General features: G+C 42.8%; 1 protein-coding gene across 2 annotated transcripts in view; it reads right to left on the reverse strand.

Moving 5' to 3' along the window:
* Positions 1-614: 614 nt before the first annotated feature.
* LOC142743671 (OX-2 membrane glycoprotein-like) overlaps positions 615-18,781 on the reverse strand; it is a 31,004-nt gene continuing 12,837 nt past the window's right edge. The window contains exons 2-6 of one of the 2 annotated variants that reach the window (XM_075854652.1): positions 16,843-16,894; positions 14,947-15,270; positions 13,376-13,699; positions 12,605-12,859; positions 615-4,821 (exon numbers count right to left, since the gene is read on the reverse strand). In XM_075854652.1, the coding sequence (XP_075710767.1) occupies positions 4,757-4,821; positions 12,605-12,859; positions 13,376-13,699; positions 14,947-15,270; positions 16,843-16,894 (1,020 nt within the window). In that variant the 3' untranslated portion in view covers positions 615-4,756. Of the gene's footprint in view, positions 4,822-12,604; positions 12,860-13,375; positions 13,700-14,946; positions 15,274-16,842; positions 16,895-18,781 lie in introns of both variants that reach the window. The other variant, XM_075854651.1, reaches the window with a different exon arrangement.

Genomic DNA, 18,781 nt, shown 5'->3' on the forward strand with positions numbered 1-18,781 from the left:
TATAAAATTAAACAACGACAAATTTTAGACCCTAAAAACAACATGGTGTTAAAACCTGGAGATTCATCTATGGGGTAGAGTATAGGTTCTTGATGAGATTCTACCAGACGCTTAGGCCTCATGCATACAACCAGAAGGGTTCTTACAGTCCGCAAATACGGATCCTACGGATACACATCCATAGCCGTCCACAATTGTGGAAGCTCCCATAGACTTCTATGGGGAGTCCGCTCCGCAATTGCGGACACGAATAGAACATGTTCTATAATTTGCGGATAATCTCTATGGCGCGGACACCTATTCGTAAATATACGAAAAGTTGTCCGTGTCCTGTAGAAATGAATGGGTCCGCAATTTCATCCGCAATTATGGATCTTAATTACGGATGAAAACTACGGTCGTGTGGGTGGGGCCTAATGGAGAACACATAAACCTGAAGTAAAAATTCATTGAATATTTCATGCGTCTGACTGCCACTTTTACAGACAAGAGCGACAGTTTTTATTTACGGGGCTCATTGTGTTGTTCATTTTTTGTGTTTTTTTTTTTTGTTTTGCATTTTTATCTCTTATTTTGTCGCTGTAAAAAAAAAAAATATAGAAAAATGACAGATACATGTTCATATTTTTATTATAAAATATAATGTACACAATATTCTACAATGTGATAAAATGATACAAAAATTAATACAAATATGATGCATAATCAGAGGCAGAACAGGGATATGGGACTGTGACCCCCCCCCCCCATACCTGAAATTTAAAGGGGTTCTATACTTTTAATTAATAAAGATATTTAGTAATTCAACAAGAAATTAAGGAACTTTAAAATATAGGGACATGTCCAGACTAAATGTTTTGTCGCAAGATCAATTCATGTTTTAATTCTATTTCCCATGACTACGCCCTTTTGTATATATGTTCTCCTCTTGTCTATGTTACATATTAATGTTAGCTAGCTAACCTACAGATTGTAGAAGAGGAAGCATATGGAAGGGAGAAACACACGACTACAGACAGACTACACAGGGCTTATTTGTAGTCTGTAACCATGGAGACACATAGGTCTGCATGGGAACTGTATACACAAAACAATAGTGGTTGTTTTTGTAAGGGCTTGTCTCATGAAGGCAACCCCTGTTCATATGGCCTATTCGGTCATATTGACATCAAAGGAACTTGGAGCCCCCCTCCTATATGAACCAGAATGGGGAGCTGCTCTGGCGGACTCGAGCTTGCTGCTCGCATATTCGTGTTTTCTGCTCGCATAAGTTTGAGTCCTATTAATAGCTCAATTGGTCCCTGATTTATTGCATATGCCCTCTAATATATAATACAGTATATCATAACCCCCCCAATCAAAACCCAAACTTCTTTCTTGCTTTTACATACCATAGCTAGCCCTTTCATATACATAGGTCTCAAGGAGATAGCCACATTGTAACTTCATTCTTATAGGGAGGTGTAATGATGGGGTAGGGAGATAGACAGGTGAGCCCTAATCTACCCGCCACTCAGTTCCTGCCTACTTGCAACGACCCGCCCTAGGCGACGGGGTACAACTGGGCGACGGTCCCTACACTCAGTAGGTGCACGACAGACAAACAGACAGGGGTACACAGAAGCCGGGGGAATGGGGAAGTTGCCCACGGGAACACCGTGAGCAACAAGCGAGGTGAACGAGCCGAGTCAAACCAAGAGATGAGCGAGGTACAAAAACGCAGAGCAGAAGAGTGGTCAGTAAAGCCAAGGTCAATCACAAGCAGAGGGTCAGTAGTTCAAGAAGCTGCAGCAGGGCCAGGAAACCAGCAGAGAAGAATCACAAGCAAAGGAGGAACAGGAAAGGCAGGTATAAATAGACAGAGGGTGGGAGCTAGCTCCGTCTGGCCAGGCTGTGATAGGCTCTCCCACTCCGAAGCCTGCCATCCTGAGTGGTGGAAGATGGAGTCAGTCTCACAGACATAGAAGCAGGTGCAGACTGATTACCTATGGGCGTTGACAGAGAAGCTGTGTCTGGCAGATCCTTTACAGGAGGGTTCAAGGGGTGATAACGTTATTATTACAGGTGTTAGCGGTAGCTTCCCCTTTAAGACTGTTTTTGGTTGAAGTCTCGCCCTGCAGGGAAATTTTTGTCATGTGATGGAGATGTCCAGTAAAATGTATTCAACTTTATTCTATACAGGTACAACTTTCTGTGCTGATTTATTTCATGATATACCTTTATAACAGTTTTATATACAGAATAAAGCCACCACTAGGGGGAGCTTATGAGCTTTCTGCATGCTGTTTTATTATTAAAGGAGTTTTCCACTTTCTGACAACCGATGACCTATCCACCGGATAGGTTTTCAGCATATGATCGGTACGTGTGCGACATCCGGACCCCGCACCGATCCGCCACTCTGGCTGCCTCCGTGCACCGGATGTTTGGAACAGTATGCAGTAGTTGGAGCCGGAAGCAGATGGCTCCGACCACTGCATAGCGGCCGTTCGGCAGAACTAAAGCTCTGCTCCTATTCACTTGAATACTGCAGAACTGCAGTACTGCAGCTCGGCCGCTATTCTTTGACCGGAGCCATCTGCTTCCGGCAATATCGTCTGATACCCGGAGGCAGCTTCGTAATCCTTGTTTCCCAATTGTGTTGCTATGTGGGGAAGAAAAAAGAGGAAGGTCTACATAAGGTTCATGATCAAAAGTGTAAATGTATTTACTTTGTAGAATGGTATCAACTATATAATTGACTGACCTTAAAATGATTCCCTCTTGCTGCTTGTGGATGGCACCAAGAAGTGTTGTACCACAGAGGCAGTGTACATAAGATGTATAGAGCCCGTGGTGGGAGGAAAACCGGCACTGAATTGCTTTACCTGCTTGCCATGACACTGTGACAACTTGCAGCCACCACTAGGTGGAGCTCAATTTACACAGATTTATAGATCACCATTTAAGGTCAATATTAGCTGTATACATCCTTATGCAGTTAGCTCCCCCTAGTGGTGACTGCATGCAGCCAGAATGATATAATATTTAATGTCAGGAAAAACTGAGCTTCTCTATACAGATATATTATGAAATAAATCAGCAAGGATTTTTGGACCTGAATATGGAATGGTAATTAAATTTAATAAAGGTGTAGTACATTTTCAGAGCTCTCAATGGGGGATGGGGCCCATTCTGAGACTAGGATTTCATATGGAGACTAGGATTTCCATGCACCGCACAATCCTATCCTGAGACAGGAGTTCTTCGCCCTCCCTCCTTCCCGTCCATTGTAAAAGAGATTGAAGGTTGGACCTCAGTTCTTTCACTCTTGTTTGGAGAGGGGTTCTCAGGCTTATGGGTGATGCCTCTATGGTACATATGCCATATACAGTGGTAGGGTGGCTGGTTATGAGTGGCAACCTCTTTCTCAAATCAATGGGAGTTATGAACAAACACAATTAAATATAATACATGTAAGATGTGACATCTTTATAAGGAGTTTCCAGTGTTTCTTGACCTTTCCTAGTTCTGTCCATTAACTATTGGTGTTGCAGCATCGTGTAGATGTAGAGCACGTGATTACGGACTTGCATTGTGCAGACAGCAGATCACAGGGATCACGGATCACAGCTTATTTAGGACACACACACATACCATTTCCATTACATTTGGTTGCTGGAGTGTTTTACCGCAGAGGTCAAATAATACAGGGAATACGATTTTTCAAAAATCTTGTTTACACAATATGTTCATTCATTCATGCATCCATCCATCCATCCATCCATCCATCCATCCATCCATCCATCCATCCATCCATCCATTTATGTGCTTACTCATTCATTTGGTCGTCTGTCCATCCATGTATTAGTTCATTCATTTAATAATTCATCCGTTTATTCATTGCTTTATCCATCCATCCATACAGTGATTTGTTCGCTCACTTACTCGTTCGTTCGTTCGTTCGTTCGTTCGTTCGTTCGTTCGTTCGTTCGTTCGTTCGTTCGTTCGCCTGTCCATCCACCTATTTATTCTTCCACCCATCCATGTATCCATTCATTCATTTATTTATTTAACCAACCAACCAACCAACCAACCAACCAACCAACCATCCATCTTTATATTAATGCATTCTGACGTTTATTCCATGTATTTATTCATCCATTCATCAATACATTCATTCAACAATCCATCTATCTATTTATTCATACATACATACATACATGCATACATACATACATACATACATACATACATACATACATACATACATACATGCATACATACATACATACATACATACATACATACATACATACATACATGTATTCATTTATCTCTCCATTCATTATTTTATTAATTCCTTTGTTTGTCTGCCCAGCTGTCCATGTATTCATTCATTCATGTGTTCGTTCATCCACATATTAATTTGTTTGTTCATTTGTTTGTTTATTTATGCATCCATCCAACCATCTGATCATCTATATATTCATTCATTCATTCATTCATTCATTCATTCATTTGTTTTTTCATTAATTCATTTATCCATCTATCAATCTATCCATCCATTCATTCATTCATTCATTCATTCATTCCCTCATTCCCTCATTAATTTATTCATTTGTCTATCAATTCCTCAATCCATGTGTGTATTCATTCATTCATTCATTAATTCATTTTTTCATCCATTCATTTGTCCATTTGTTCGTCTAGCCATCCATTCATCAACTATTCGATTACAATGCGAACATCATAGATTTCTGTGCAATAGAAAATCTCAGAGGAAAAACATTTTGGAAACAACTAGAATTATAATGAGAGAATGGAGTCGGCATCGAGTACCTAGACAGCAAAAGAAAGAAAAGAAATTAATTCTGTCCCTTGATAAAACCTGCACCAGTAACGTAATAACCTGGGACCTTTCCATTACTGGAGTTCTGTAACGTGGATCTGTCATCAGAATATGTAGAACCTAATAAACTCTACCTCCAGTGATCCACTAAAAAAACTCTTGGGATATGATCCCCAATCCCTAAATTAAAGTTTATATCTGGAATGAGATAGAGAGAGTGAGAAAGAGAGAGAGAGAGAGAGAGAGAGAGAAAGAGAGAGAGAGAGAGAGAGAGAAAGAGAGAGAGAGAGAGAGATAGAGAGAGAGATAGATACAGGGGCGTAGCTAAATGCTCATGTGATCTGGTGCAAGAATTCAGCTTGGGCCCCTTACCTCTCCCCAACACCACCAGACCCCTGTGCAAACCTATCCATAGCCCGACAGACCCCATGGATGCCCCCACAGTATAATGCTCCCCATAGCTGCCCAACACAGTATAATGCCCCTGTAGCTGCCCCCACACAATATAATGCCCCCCATAGCTGCCCCCACAGTATAATTCCCCCCATACAATATAATGCCCCATTACAAAATAATGCCCCCCATAGCTGCCACATACAGTATAATGCCCCACATAGCTGCCCCAAACAATATAATGCCCCCATAGCTGCCCCATACAGTATAATGCCCCCCATAGCTTCCCCATACAGTATAATTCCCCCATAGCTGCCTCACATAGTATATTGCTCAAAAATAGCTGCCCCACACAGTATAATGCCCCCATAGCTGCCCCCACACACAATGATGCCCCCATAGCTGCCCCACACAGTATAATGCCCCCATAGCCACTCGCGACACAGTATAATGCTCCCCATAGCTGCCCCCACACAGTATAATGCCCCCATAGCCACTCGTGACACAGTATAATGCTCCCCATAGCTGCCCCCACACAGTATAATGTCCCCCACAGTATATTGCTATCCATAGCTGCCCCATACAGTATAATGCCCCCATACAATATGATGCCCCAATACAAAATAATGCCCCCATAGCTGCCCCATACAGAATAATGCCCCCCATAGCTGCTCCCACATTATAATGCCCCACATGGCTGCCCCCATACAGTATAATGCCCACCATAGTTGCCCCATACAGTATAATGCCCCATATTTGATGCAAAGGTTTCTCCACTGCTGGGCTTTATTTACAGCCCGTTGGAGGAACCTTTAGTTTTAAATGTTATCTGTCTGTTTCCTCCCCAACACTGAGGGGGACAGTCATTTATAATTCTTTAACACTATAGTCTCTGGACCACTGCAGGGACTATTTTAGTTTCACTACAATCATACAACAGTGGAGGCCAGACCATTCAACCTTAATAATCCGAAGCATGTTCAATCTAGACATAATTTGTCATAGTGTGCCAATTCAGGGGATTTTGGCGCAACGTAATATGCATCTAAAATTGTTGTTTTTAACATTATTTCAATAATAAAGTATTTTTTATTTTTCCATTTCGGTAAAACACACTACTTTTCCTGCTCCCCGTTCCTCTAATCATAATGCCCCATATGGTAGAATGCCCCCCATAGCTGCTCCATACAGTATAATGCCCCATACCGTATAATGCCCCCATACAGTATAATGCTCCCCATAGCTGCCCCTACACATTATAATGCCCCCCATAGCTTCCCCATACAGTAAAATGCCCCGATACAGTATAATGCCCACATACATCATAATGCCCCCCAATAACTGTCCCATACAGTATAATGCCCCCATAGCTGTCCCATACCGTATAATGCCCCATACAGTATAATGCCCCCCATAGCTGCCCCATACAGTATAATGCCCCATACAGTATAATGCCCCCCATAGCTGCCCCATACAGTATAATTACCCCCATAGCTGCCCCATACAGTATAATTCTCCCCATAGCTGCCCCATACAGTGTAATGTGCCCCATAGATGTTCCATACATTATAATGTTCCCCATACACTGGCGTAGCTATAGGGGTCGCAGCGGTCGCAATTGCCCCCGAAGCCAGGGGGGCCCACGGCGCCCCGCACCACATCAATAAAAAGTTACTATAGTAACTCGGGCCGCGGGCCCCTGTTACTATAGTAACATACTTTACTTACCTTCCTGGTTCCGGATCGCAGCGGAGGTCCTGACGTCAAGCGCTGTGCGCAGCGCATGACGTCACAGCGCTATGCCGCCGCGCACAGCATCGAGACTACAGAACTCCCGCCGCGGCCGAAGAGGAAGGTAAGGTTAGCCCTGACTGGCGGGGTCTGACTCCCGGGACCCGCCAATCAGCTGTTTTGAAGGGGCCGCAGCACTCGTACGAGAGCTGCTCCCCTTCATTCCTGTCACTTCATTCCGGTCACACTGTGAATCGGTGTCGGCGATTCACAGTGTGGGCGAGTAGTGAAATGAAGGGGAAGCAGCTCTCGTACGAGTGCTGCGGCCCCTTCAAAACAGCTGATTTGCGGGTCCCGGGCGACACATCAGCTATTGATGGCCTATCCTGTGGATAGGCCATCAATGTTTAGGGACTGCACAACCCCTAAGCCTACGATGTAGCAGGCTTAGGGGGCCCATGAGACAGGATCACAGATTGTGTGATCCTGTCTGCTGGGCCCTGTATCTAAGCCAATCACATGGTAGGCTTAGATACATGGCCCATGCGTGATCCTGTCTGCTGGGCCCTGTATCTAAGCCTACCACACTGTAGGTTTAGATACAGGGCCCCAGCACATAGTAATCTTATACTGTATAAGATTACTGTCTGTTGGACCCTGTATCTAAGCCTACCTTGTGGTAGGCTTAGATACAGGGTCCCACAGACAGTATCACACATGGGCCCTGTATCTAAGCCTTAGGGTATGTGCACAGACACTAATTACGTCCGTAATTGACAGACGTATTTCGGCCGCAAGTACCGGACCGAACACAGTGCAGGGAGCCGGGCTCCAAGCATTATACTTATGTACGATGCTAGGAGTCCCTGGCTCGCTGCAGGACAACTGTCCCATACTGTAAACATGTTTTCAGTACGGGACAGTTGTCCGGCAGCGAGGCAGGGACTCCTAGCGTCGTACATAAGTACGAGACTAGGAGCCCGGCTCCCTGCACTGTGTTCGGTCCGGTACTTGCGGCCGAAATACGTCCGTCAATTACGGACGTAATTAGTGTCTGTGCACATACCCTAACACATGTGTTACTAATCATTTTTTGTGTGTTTTCTTACAGGTTCGGTCGTTGGACTACGTCGGATTCCAGGACTACTTCGATGACAGCTTTTTTTTTATTAATAAAATGGTTAATGAGGGTTGTGTGGTTTTTTTTTTTATTTCAATAAAATATTTTTTCTATGTCTTTGTGGTTTTTTTTGAAACTATATTACTACCGCCTTAGTAATGGCCGCCGGCTGATTGACAGCATCCATTGCTAAGGCGGGGCTTAGTGTTAGCGGATGCAGAGGCTAACACTAACCCCCTTTATTACCCCGGTACCCACCGCCACCAGGGGTGCTGGGAAGAGCCGGGTACGATCCAGTACCTGACCATCTGTAGTGATGGTCGGCCACTGGGGTGGCCGCAGGCTGGTATTATCAGGAGGGGAAAGGCCAAAAACAGTGGCCCTTCCCATCCTGGTAATGCTGCCTGCTGCTGCTTTATTGTATCTGGCTGGTTATGAAAATGGGGGGGACCCCACGTCATTTAAAAAAAAACAAAAAAAAATTATTGGAAAGAACGATGTCGGGTCCCCCCCAATTTTCATAACCAGCCAGATACAACACAGCAGCAGCAGGCAGCATTACAAGGGTGGGAAGGGTCACTGTTTTTGGCCTTCCCCAGCCTAATACTACCAGCCTGCGGCCACCCCGGTGCCTGCCCGTCACTACAGATGGTCGGGTACTGGTTTGTACCCGGCTCTTCCCAGTACCCCTGGTGGCGGTGGGTACCGGGGTAATAATGGGGGTTAGTGTAGCCTCTGCACCGGCTAACATTAAGCCTCGCCTTAGTAATGGAGGTTGTCAATCAGCCAGCGGCCATTACTAAGGCGGTGATAATAAAGTTTAAAAAGATACAAGCACATAGAAAAAATATTTTATTGAAATAAAAAAACACAACCCACATTAACCATTTTATTGAGAATAAAAAAAACGCTGTCATTAAAGTCCTCGTATCCGAAGTCCAACAACCGAACCTGTAAAAAAAACACAAACACACAAAAATAATCAGTAACACATAAAGAAGCTAAATTATTATTCTTACCTATCCTGGGTCCAGCGCTGGAGCCGCAATGTCAGCGAGCTGGGCCCTGTATCTAATCCTATCATGTGTGATACAGTCTGCTGAGCTGTGTATCTAATCCAATTATGTATGATACTGTCTGCTGGGCCCTATATCTAATCCGATCATGTGTGATACTGTCTGCTGAGCCACTGTATCTAATCCTATCATGTGTGATACTGTCTGCTGAGCCACTGTATCTAATCCTATCATGTGTGGTACTGTCTGCTGAGCCACTGTATCTAATCCTATCATGTGTGATACTGTCTGCTGAGCCACTGTATCTAATCCTATCATGTGTGGTACTGTCTGCTGAGCCACTGTATCTAATCCTATCATGTGACAGTGTGATACTGTCTGCTAGGCCACTGTATCTAATCCTATCATGTGTGATACTGTCTGCTGAGCTGTGTATCTAATACTATCATGTGTGATACTGCCTTCTGAGCCACTGTATCTAATCCTATCATGTGTGATACTGTCTGCTCTGCCACTGTATCTAATCCTATCCATAGTTTATAGGGTCGTAGTGCTATAGATATGCTATGCTGTCTCATATACACACTTTTTTTTGGGGCGGACACATGTATTGGGGCTATTTCCCAGACATTTTAAGCCCTGAGGGTATGTTCACACGGCAGCGTCTGTTACGGCTGAAATTACTGTGCTGTTTTCAGGAGAAAACAGCACCGTAATTTCAGCCGTAATGGCATGTGCAGGCGTCTTTTGCTGCGTCCATTACGGAAGTAATTGAAGCTGGTTTTCCATGGAGTCCATGGAAAACGGCTCCATTTACGTCTGAAGAAGTGACAGGCACTTTTTTACGCGCCGCCTTTTGACAGCGGCGCGTAAAAAAAAATGACCGTCGGCACAGAACATCGTAAGACCCATTCAAATGAATGGGCAGATGTTTGTCGACGCTTTTGAGCCGCATTTTCGGACGTAATTCAATGCTAAAACGCCCGAATTACGTCCGTAAATAGTGTGTGTGAACCCAGCCTTAGTGACGCCCCGGCTGCTAGTGCTGCATTGTTGGGTCACTTAGGAGACCCAGCGATGCAGCTGAAAGCGGACCGTCGGCCATGAGAAGTTTGCGGGGGGGGGGCCCAGTAATAATTTTTGCATCGGGGCCCATGAGCCTCTAGCTACGCCCCTGTCCCCATAGATGTTCTATACAGTATAATGCCCCCATATGTACCTAATAGAAAAACAATAACATAATTACTTACCTATCCCCGTTCCCACGACGGGCGGAGATCCTTCTCCTCCTCTGCACTGTGCTGTGAGTGGCTCGGTGCAGACAGGCGCGATGACGTCACTACATCATGCCTGCCTATGCCGAGACGCTCACGCAGAGTGAATGCTGGAGCAAGGCCCCAGCATTTAATTGAACTGTATCTGCGTTCTGCGGACATAGATACAGGTGGAAGAAGGACCAGCGCGGTTAGCTCTGTGCGGCAAATGCGACCGTAGTGACCCCTATAGCTACGCCACTGGAAAGACAGACAGACAGACAGACAGACAGACAGACAGACAGACAGACAGATAGATAGATAGATAGATAGATAGATAGATAGATAGATGACGGGCTGTCTGTATGTGTCTATAGAGGTAACTTGTTAACTTGCAATGTAATGTGAGCTACAGTAGCTGGCATATAGAGACGGTGACCGGTGACCGGGCTGCAGCTCCACTGTATCTGTAATGTGAAAGACAATGATAACAACTTTCTGTGGATTAATAAGGCAGGAGAGGTCTGCAGCACAGACACAAACATGAATGTTAAAGGGACGGCTTCACAAAGGTTCTGTGTATGAGGAGGCGCTTACATTTTTTATTTTTTACAGGAGGTACCCTTTAAGGTCAGCTTCTTATCATGACAGGTCTGACTAGCTACTGTACCAAACAGCACAGAAAAATATTGTGTTATTTGGATATTAGCTAAGAAGAAAGTATACAGCAGACTCATAACCTAGTTAAGATTTTTCTGTTCCCAAGAGCCAGCCGCTCGCCCCGTCTATTCCCACTGCCTCATTTAAGGGAGAAATTCTCTAAACCCTCTAGCATGTTTTAAAACTTCAGAGGAACTTTTTTTTATTACCAAGTAATCAGCACCTGTGCGAAGAGATTGTAGTGTGATTGGTGCAACTTTCGCTGTGACACTGTCCAATCAGCAACCGACAGCGTTACAGCAAGAGCTGGAGAGAGAGAGCGTGTGCGCGCAGCTCTGCCACCACTACGGAACAGAAGAGGAGAAGAAGAGTGTGAATTCTTCTTCTGTTTCATGGCATTGGAGCTGTGCGCGCACGCACGCTCTCACTCTTTAGCTCTCGGCAGACAAGGAGGAAAAGACTGATCTCTCGCGAGAGATCACCCAGTCTTGTACTTGCCTGCCGAGAGCCATCTGCTCTCCTCTCTCCAGCTCTTGCTGTTGACATTGTCCGTAGCGGATTGGGCAGTGTCACAGCGATGTTACACGCCCCCTTGCCAATTACCGCCCCATTGGCAGTTCATGGAGTTATTTAGATATCGGGCGCCAAATATTACGGCACCGATATCTAAGTAAGGAAAGAGGGTAGGAAAATGTTTTAAAGTGCCCCAGAGTTTGCGCAGCCCTGACCATTACACGCTGCACTCAAATGCAAATCTGTGGGCAGGTGAAAGGTTCTCTTTAAAGTGTAACAACTGAACACTGAGACCCCCCACTAGTCGCTAAAACGAAGCAGCAGAAGTGCTCGGGTGAGCAGTGTGCCGCTTCAATTCTGTTTGGCTTTCCTTGGAGCAGTGTACAGGCTCAATAGAAAGTCTATGAGTCCGTACACCGCTCACTCGGCTGAAAGTCGATCATAAATGAAGCGGCACAGCGCTCACCCGAGCACTTCTGCTGCTTCGTTTTAGCGATCGGTGGGGGTCTCAGTGCTCGGTCCCACACAGATGAAAACTTCGGACATGTCACTATGACATGATAAAAGTTTAGTTACAGTGTAAAGCCTATGTGCACCTTTAAAAACTTATTTTATATATATATCAATGCGATTGGTGCAAGTTTTAATTACTTTGTATTGAAAATTATTGTTACTTTTTGAGATACAGCTGCTTTGTATCCTGTATACAGAGCAGCTGTATCTTTCGCTGAGACCTGAATCTGTCAGGTCAGCGGCCCTGACTGGTTCATTGACAACAGGTCCTGCGTGCCTCTGACATGCAGGATCAAGCTGTTATCGATCACATCTAAGTTCATAACTTACATGTGAATGATAACAGTGCAGGACCTGCTTTCACTGAACCCGTTAGTGCCGCTGATCTGACGGATTCAGGTCTCAGCGAAAGATACAGCTGCTCTGTATACAGGATACAAAGCAGCTGTATCTCAAAAAGTAAAAATATTTTTTAATAAAATGTAATTACAAGTTTGCACCAATCCCGGCTGCCGTCTTCCTTTCTATAACAGGATAAATTTGTTTGAGAGGACAACCTTTTTATAGTGCTTACCTGCAGACAGACTGAACAGGAATTCTTCACCTGAGTAAAGGGCTTTGCATTTCGGCATTTTCATCTGCTGACGATCCGGGTGGCTTATTAATATCCAGCTTGTTACCGTTAAGAATCCATCATAGGTGGTGCCATTGAGGGATCCTTCATCTACATTCAGCCATGAAATCTTAGAAGGGGGCCAGCTCCGGGCAACACACGTCAATTTAAGGGATCCAGCTACCGGATTCTTGGACACTGTTACATTCAAAGGCTCTGGAAGATACAACAAAGAGTTCTATGTTGGAGTCACATGACTGTAGATGGGTCAGTATTATAAACCACCAAACTAGAACATAGTTGACCTCTGCCTCTTTATATGGCAGACGGGCATTGGGTCCCCCTCAGGCATCAGGGCCAGGGTGCGACTGCTACCTCGGCACCTCCTACAGCTACTCCCCTACTTATGTCTGTCTGAACCAAGCACTGTAAACCTGAATTGACCAGACCATCCCATAACCCACATTAAACATTTTCAAAAACTCTGTCCCTTTTTGGGTGCAACAATAATGAAAATCCCACAAAAATTTGAATTTTTTATATTGGTGTGGGAAGTGGGGGAGGCGCGTTAAACTTCTCTGTACAAGAAAATAAGCAAGAATATGAAGTGTTTTTTTTCATACAGAGCACTGATCCTGTGCTCTCCACATAGGCAAAAAAAAAATGCAATATACCCTTTAGTATTTTATTTTTATATAAAAAAAATTTGACACAATTTTTTTTTAAACATACCATAGATTTGTAAAGTTGTACTTCCTGTAACCGCTCCTCCAGGAAAGATGTTGAACAGGCAGCTGTACGTTCCTTCATCGCTTATATTGGCCCTAAACAGGGTAAGTGAAGACTCGGCCCGACCTTCCATAGTCACATTAAATATTCCTTCATATTTTGGCACAATGTATACGTCTTTTTCGTAAGTTGCTATGTTTTCCCCATTTTTCTGCCATGATACCTGCTTTACCTCCTTTACTTCAGATTGTTTTTTTCTCTCAATGCACTTTAGTGTCACAGGTTGAAAGAGTCCGACTCTGTGATGTTTTTCAATGAGCAACTCACCTGCCAAGATAACGGATTTATGACTTTATGTATATGGATAAATTGAGTATATTACAAATATTACATCACACAAGAAAATGTCGACAGCACTCTGCGACACTAATGCCACCTAAGCCACTAAATATAAATAAATATGCACTAAAGCTAAATCTACTTACAATAGGGAGGTTCTTAGCGCACATTTTGATCAAATTGTGTGAGCCCACCTGCCACGACAAGGCGACCTCTGAGGTTGGAGCCTACGCTGCTCATACACCCAGAACTGGGACTAAGACTACATATACTTGGGGATGGTAGGAACCAGCATTAAACTAATTAAAATCCCCCAGGGCAGAATGGGAGGAGGGCAATATAAAAAATGGAGGCAGTCACTAACCCCACATATCCAAATATTAGGTACATATAAAATAAAAAATTACATAAAATAATAATACAAATTAAAGGGGTTGTGTGATGAAGTGAACACCTTTCACAAATGAAGTTGGACCGGCTGTCATCGCCGGTGAAGCTGCGGACCCATGTAGTGTTACTGGGTCATTCATGGGTTAGCCAGAAAGAGATCTGCTCATTGTTAGCTGTTATCCACTCATAAATGGACCACAGAAGCCCCCTCTATGATGTCCACATGCTGTGCCGTAATAGGGCATATATGGAAAGGCGCTGTCTTAGGTACACAACACCTTTGATAAATAAAAAAAACATTGAAATAATAATAATTAAATAAAAAAACTAAAACATTTTCTGACCTACACATGCTGCTCCCTATTTATTTGGACCCCCAAAAATTGCTGGAATAAAGGAGCTACAGCACTAGGCAAAGGGCACAAGCCGCTTCGACTTTTCCCTGCAATATATTAATACCGCTCCCAACCCATAAGTGGCCACGGCCCTTTAGGGGCATCAACGGGACAGATTAGACATTGATGGCATATGGATATACCATCAATCACTCTGTTTAGAAAAACATGGCTGCCTTTTTCTATAAACAGCACCACTTCTATTGGCCTACATTTGGTATTCAAGTGAAGGGGACTGAGCTACTAAACCACCCACAGTCCATGGACAGGAGTGGCCCTGTTTATGGAAAAAGTCAGCCTTGTTTTTCTAATCTCAAGTTCTTTAATGTGAAAAAGGTTTTGAAAATGTGTCTTTGGGGAGGGGGAGGGTTCTTGTTTTTGTATTTTTTATTTTTGACAAATTTAAAAAAATAATAATAAAAAAAATTGCGAAACTCTTGTAAATCTTACCGGGAATAGTTAGACAGACTTCTTTTTTTTTGGACCCTTTAGGAAGGAAACTAAAAATACATTCATAGCAACCTTCGTCCTGAATTCCGGTTTTAAAAATTGTAATTGCTGTCTCATTTAAACCTAAAGTGCTCATCCAGAGACGATCCTCATATCCTTTACTGATTTCAGCTCCGGATTCTGATGTGTATGTGGCTACAGTAGTGTTTTTTTCTTTTGTAACCTTTGTCCATGTAACTTGCACGGCAGTATTGGGTTGTTGTAAAATACACTTTAGTGTTAGTCTTTCCCCGTACTTCACCGGGTCAACTATAGTTAAAACATCTGCTAAAAAAACAAAAACATTGAGAAAGGTGAGAACTTCTCCACTGAGATTTGACATAGGCAAAGGGAACTAAAAACAGCACAGTAACGCCTCATGCACACGACCGTGTGCGCCGTCCCATCAGTGATCCGAAGAAAGATAGAACAGGTTCTATCTTTCCTCGGATCGGAGAATCGGATCATTTTTCAAGGACCCGATTCCCCCGCTAAAGTGAATGGGTCCATGAAGACTATCGGGGGCCACTCGAATGTCTTCAAAAACAGCCCGAGTAGCACAAGGGTTGTGTGCATGAGGCGTTAGGCCTCCTTCACACAGTGCAGATTAGCTGTAGATTCTTCATGTATTTTTTAAACCAAAGCCAGAATTGGATCCAGATGAGCAGACCTATGAGGCCTCTCTTTGATATATTTCTTCCTTTTTAAGTTCCATTCCTGGTTTTGGCTTAAAAAATACCTGCAAAATCTGCAGCAAATCTGCACTGTGTGAACTAGGCCTAATGCAACTTTACATTAAGATGCATAATACTTGCAGGGTGATTTTTTTTCTTATTTTCAAAGGAAATTTTTTGGGCATTTTTACCCCCCAATGGAAAGAAATCTATGATCCGAAAATGACCCATTGTTTAGCCCCTTAAGGATGTTGCACAGTTTGGAACTTAAGGACACAGCGTTTTGTTTTATTTTTATCTGCGCTTTCTGAAAGCCCTAACTTTTTTACTGTCGCCCCATGAGAGTTGGTTATTTTGGGAGACGAGTTGTAATTTTCATTGATACTATTTTGGGGTACATTCAAGTTTTTAATTACTTATGATTCTTTTTTTTTAGAAAACATCCCAGAAACAGCATACCGGCCAGACTGAGCCCAAAAGGACACTCTTTTGCCCTCCTTCTGACAAGGGAGCCCTATGGACACTTACAGCACATACGTCATAGATTTCCTGACATACACGATAAACGTAGGGCTAAAATGTGATGTGGGCGGCCCCTACTTGGTCTTCACATGAGCAAGAAGACACAGGTTAGTCTCCGGCTAAATAAGGTTTGAAAAATGTGGCCACTCTCTAACAAACAGAGAATAAACAGGATAATAATTTAAAGGACTTCGTAAACCATAAAAATATCCGCATTTTAGTAAATCAAAATTAAGAGTAATTAACAAAGTTTACAGGTACATGTCAAACATTGCTGTGGCCACTATTTTTCTAAAAATGGCAACAGGCATTGCACCCATATAGTCGTTATATGATACAATGTTCAATCCTTTCTTATAAACCTATAGACAGTAGAAGAGGGGTAGAGGCAAAGAAGTGACACATGACAGCAGAATCAGACTACACATGGTTTGCTTGTAGTCTGTAACCATGGAGACACATAGGTCTGCATGGAAACTGTATACACCAAACAGTTGAAAAATTCTAACCAAGACTACTGGCAAAGTGGCTTCTTTTTTTTTAGATGCATTAGGGCAATAAAAAAAAAAGTTCCATAGTGAACATGCCTTAAAGCTACTGAATACGGATATAAAAGGCTCATATCATGCAAATAGATGAGTCTTTTATTGAGATGACTTACCTAAATCACAGGTAACACAATAAAGTAGCCAAACAAGAAATATAAACAATGTCTGAAAGAAAATAAAAAAATAAAGAAATAGGCGTTAAAATATACTTTTGGATAAAATACCATGAAGTACAATTAAAATGAAGCCATAACCTGACAGGGTCAGACTGGACTACCTTGACCCCACCAGAGGAGATGAGACTGGAGGCCCAGCATCCAGCTATACAGAACAGGTGCTTGTACCCATTATTGCATTGTAAAGTCTGCCTGACCTCATGGGCCCTGTTGTGGTTTGGGGCCCTATATTATATCAGGACTTGAGCCCACTTGGGTCTCCTTCTATCCACTGTTTGGCCAGTCCAATACTTAAACCTCATAATTCTGAATCATGACAGCTTGGCATCTAAATCAGAATTGATGGTCCAGGTCTTTGCAAAAACAGTAATTATAAACATGAATTCTAAACTTACTGAAAATATACAGTAAAATTACTTCAGTTCAGCATCTGATATTCCAATTAAATTTTTTTTGACTCATCAGATTAAAAAGCAAAGTGATAGTTAGCCTTGTTCTCAAACTTTGCAGGTGACTTTTACATAATTTTCTTCGACACTTCGATAATCCCAAAGATCTGATAATCAGAGGAATGTTATACACACAGTAGAGTACAATTCCGCTGCAGTGCCTCCACAGGTGAAATTAAGAATTACACAGTACTTATTTAGATAAATTAGCTGCCCAAGTAATGTATGTACATGTTGGGTCCTTCAAATAGAGCGAGATAGAGATGCCCATATGGCCGTCTGGCCAATAGATGATGGGGCTGAAAGGAGGAGCCCCCTATATTAATGGGTCTTCTAAACCAGACATCCCCTTTCATTTACCATTTTTTAATCTGAGTTCGTCATTTGGTGCAATACAAATAAATATCACAATCTGTGCATTTATAAAAACTCTCTAGTATCGACTTATTAATGAAATCACTCTCTATAGTTAAGGCCTCATGCACACTGCCCTATTGTGGATCCGTGTTGTAGTACTAACTAACACAGTACCATTAGAAATGTAGTGTCCCATGCTGTACCTCCGATTCCATATCAAAGCAACCAGAGGTTTTTTCTCATGGATTTATATCCACGGGAATATTATTATGGCATCTTTTATCGCATGCCATTTTTATTAAAAATTTAATTTGATCACATTTATTGGTTTAAATGTATTATTTACTATATATATTATATCATTATTTTATTCATTTATATATTTTAATTGTATTACAATTTGGTATTGTATTTTACAATTTTATTAGCATTTAACAGTAAAAAGTGATTCCGACTTCTTTTTTTTTTACTCCATTTACTAATCACAATAAATGATGAGATAACTTAACGTCTTTTACACTTGAACAACACGATAGACTATATCAAGTTGCTCATGGGTCCTCCATATCTAGTAGGGCACAGGAAGTCATTTTCGAGCTTTTCTGCTGGTAACACAGGGTACCCTCCAGTCTCCATGCACTAATACCCTCAGTATCCCCTCTCTGTTGGAGCTGCACTGGGCACGCTGTTACACACCTTTTGAGAGCGTCGTATGTTGCCTACATTCTGCAACCAAATTTACCGATCACTCACAGTCACATCCCCATATCAACCTACAAGAAATCAGTGATCCAACACTTGGTCAATGCGGCTCATGCTTGTATTTCCGCTCTATGGTGTCAGACGACTGTACCGCACCTACCATCTGACAGTGGTTCTCTAAGGTCCAAGAGGTGTTCCGGATGGACGACCTAATAGCGACTGTTCATAATGCATATGACAAATTACACAAAACTTGGAGTATACGACTACCCTTGGCTATGGTCCGGTATGACCCTCTCCCCCCTACCATCTTAGCCTACTTCCGTCCTACTTCATGTCTTCATCATCATTTTTCCAGCATTCTCTTC

Source organism: Rhinoderma darwinii, chromosome 2 (genome assembly GCF_050947455.1).
Source record: "Rhinoderma darwinii isolate aRhiDar2 chromosome 2, aRhiDar2.hap1, whole genome shotgun sequence".
In the NCBI taxonomy this organism is placed as follows: domain Eukaryota; kingdom Metazoa; phylum Chordata; class Amphibia; order Anura; family Rhinodermatidae; genus Rhinoderma; species Rhinoderma darwinii.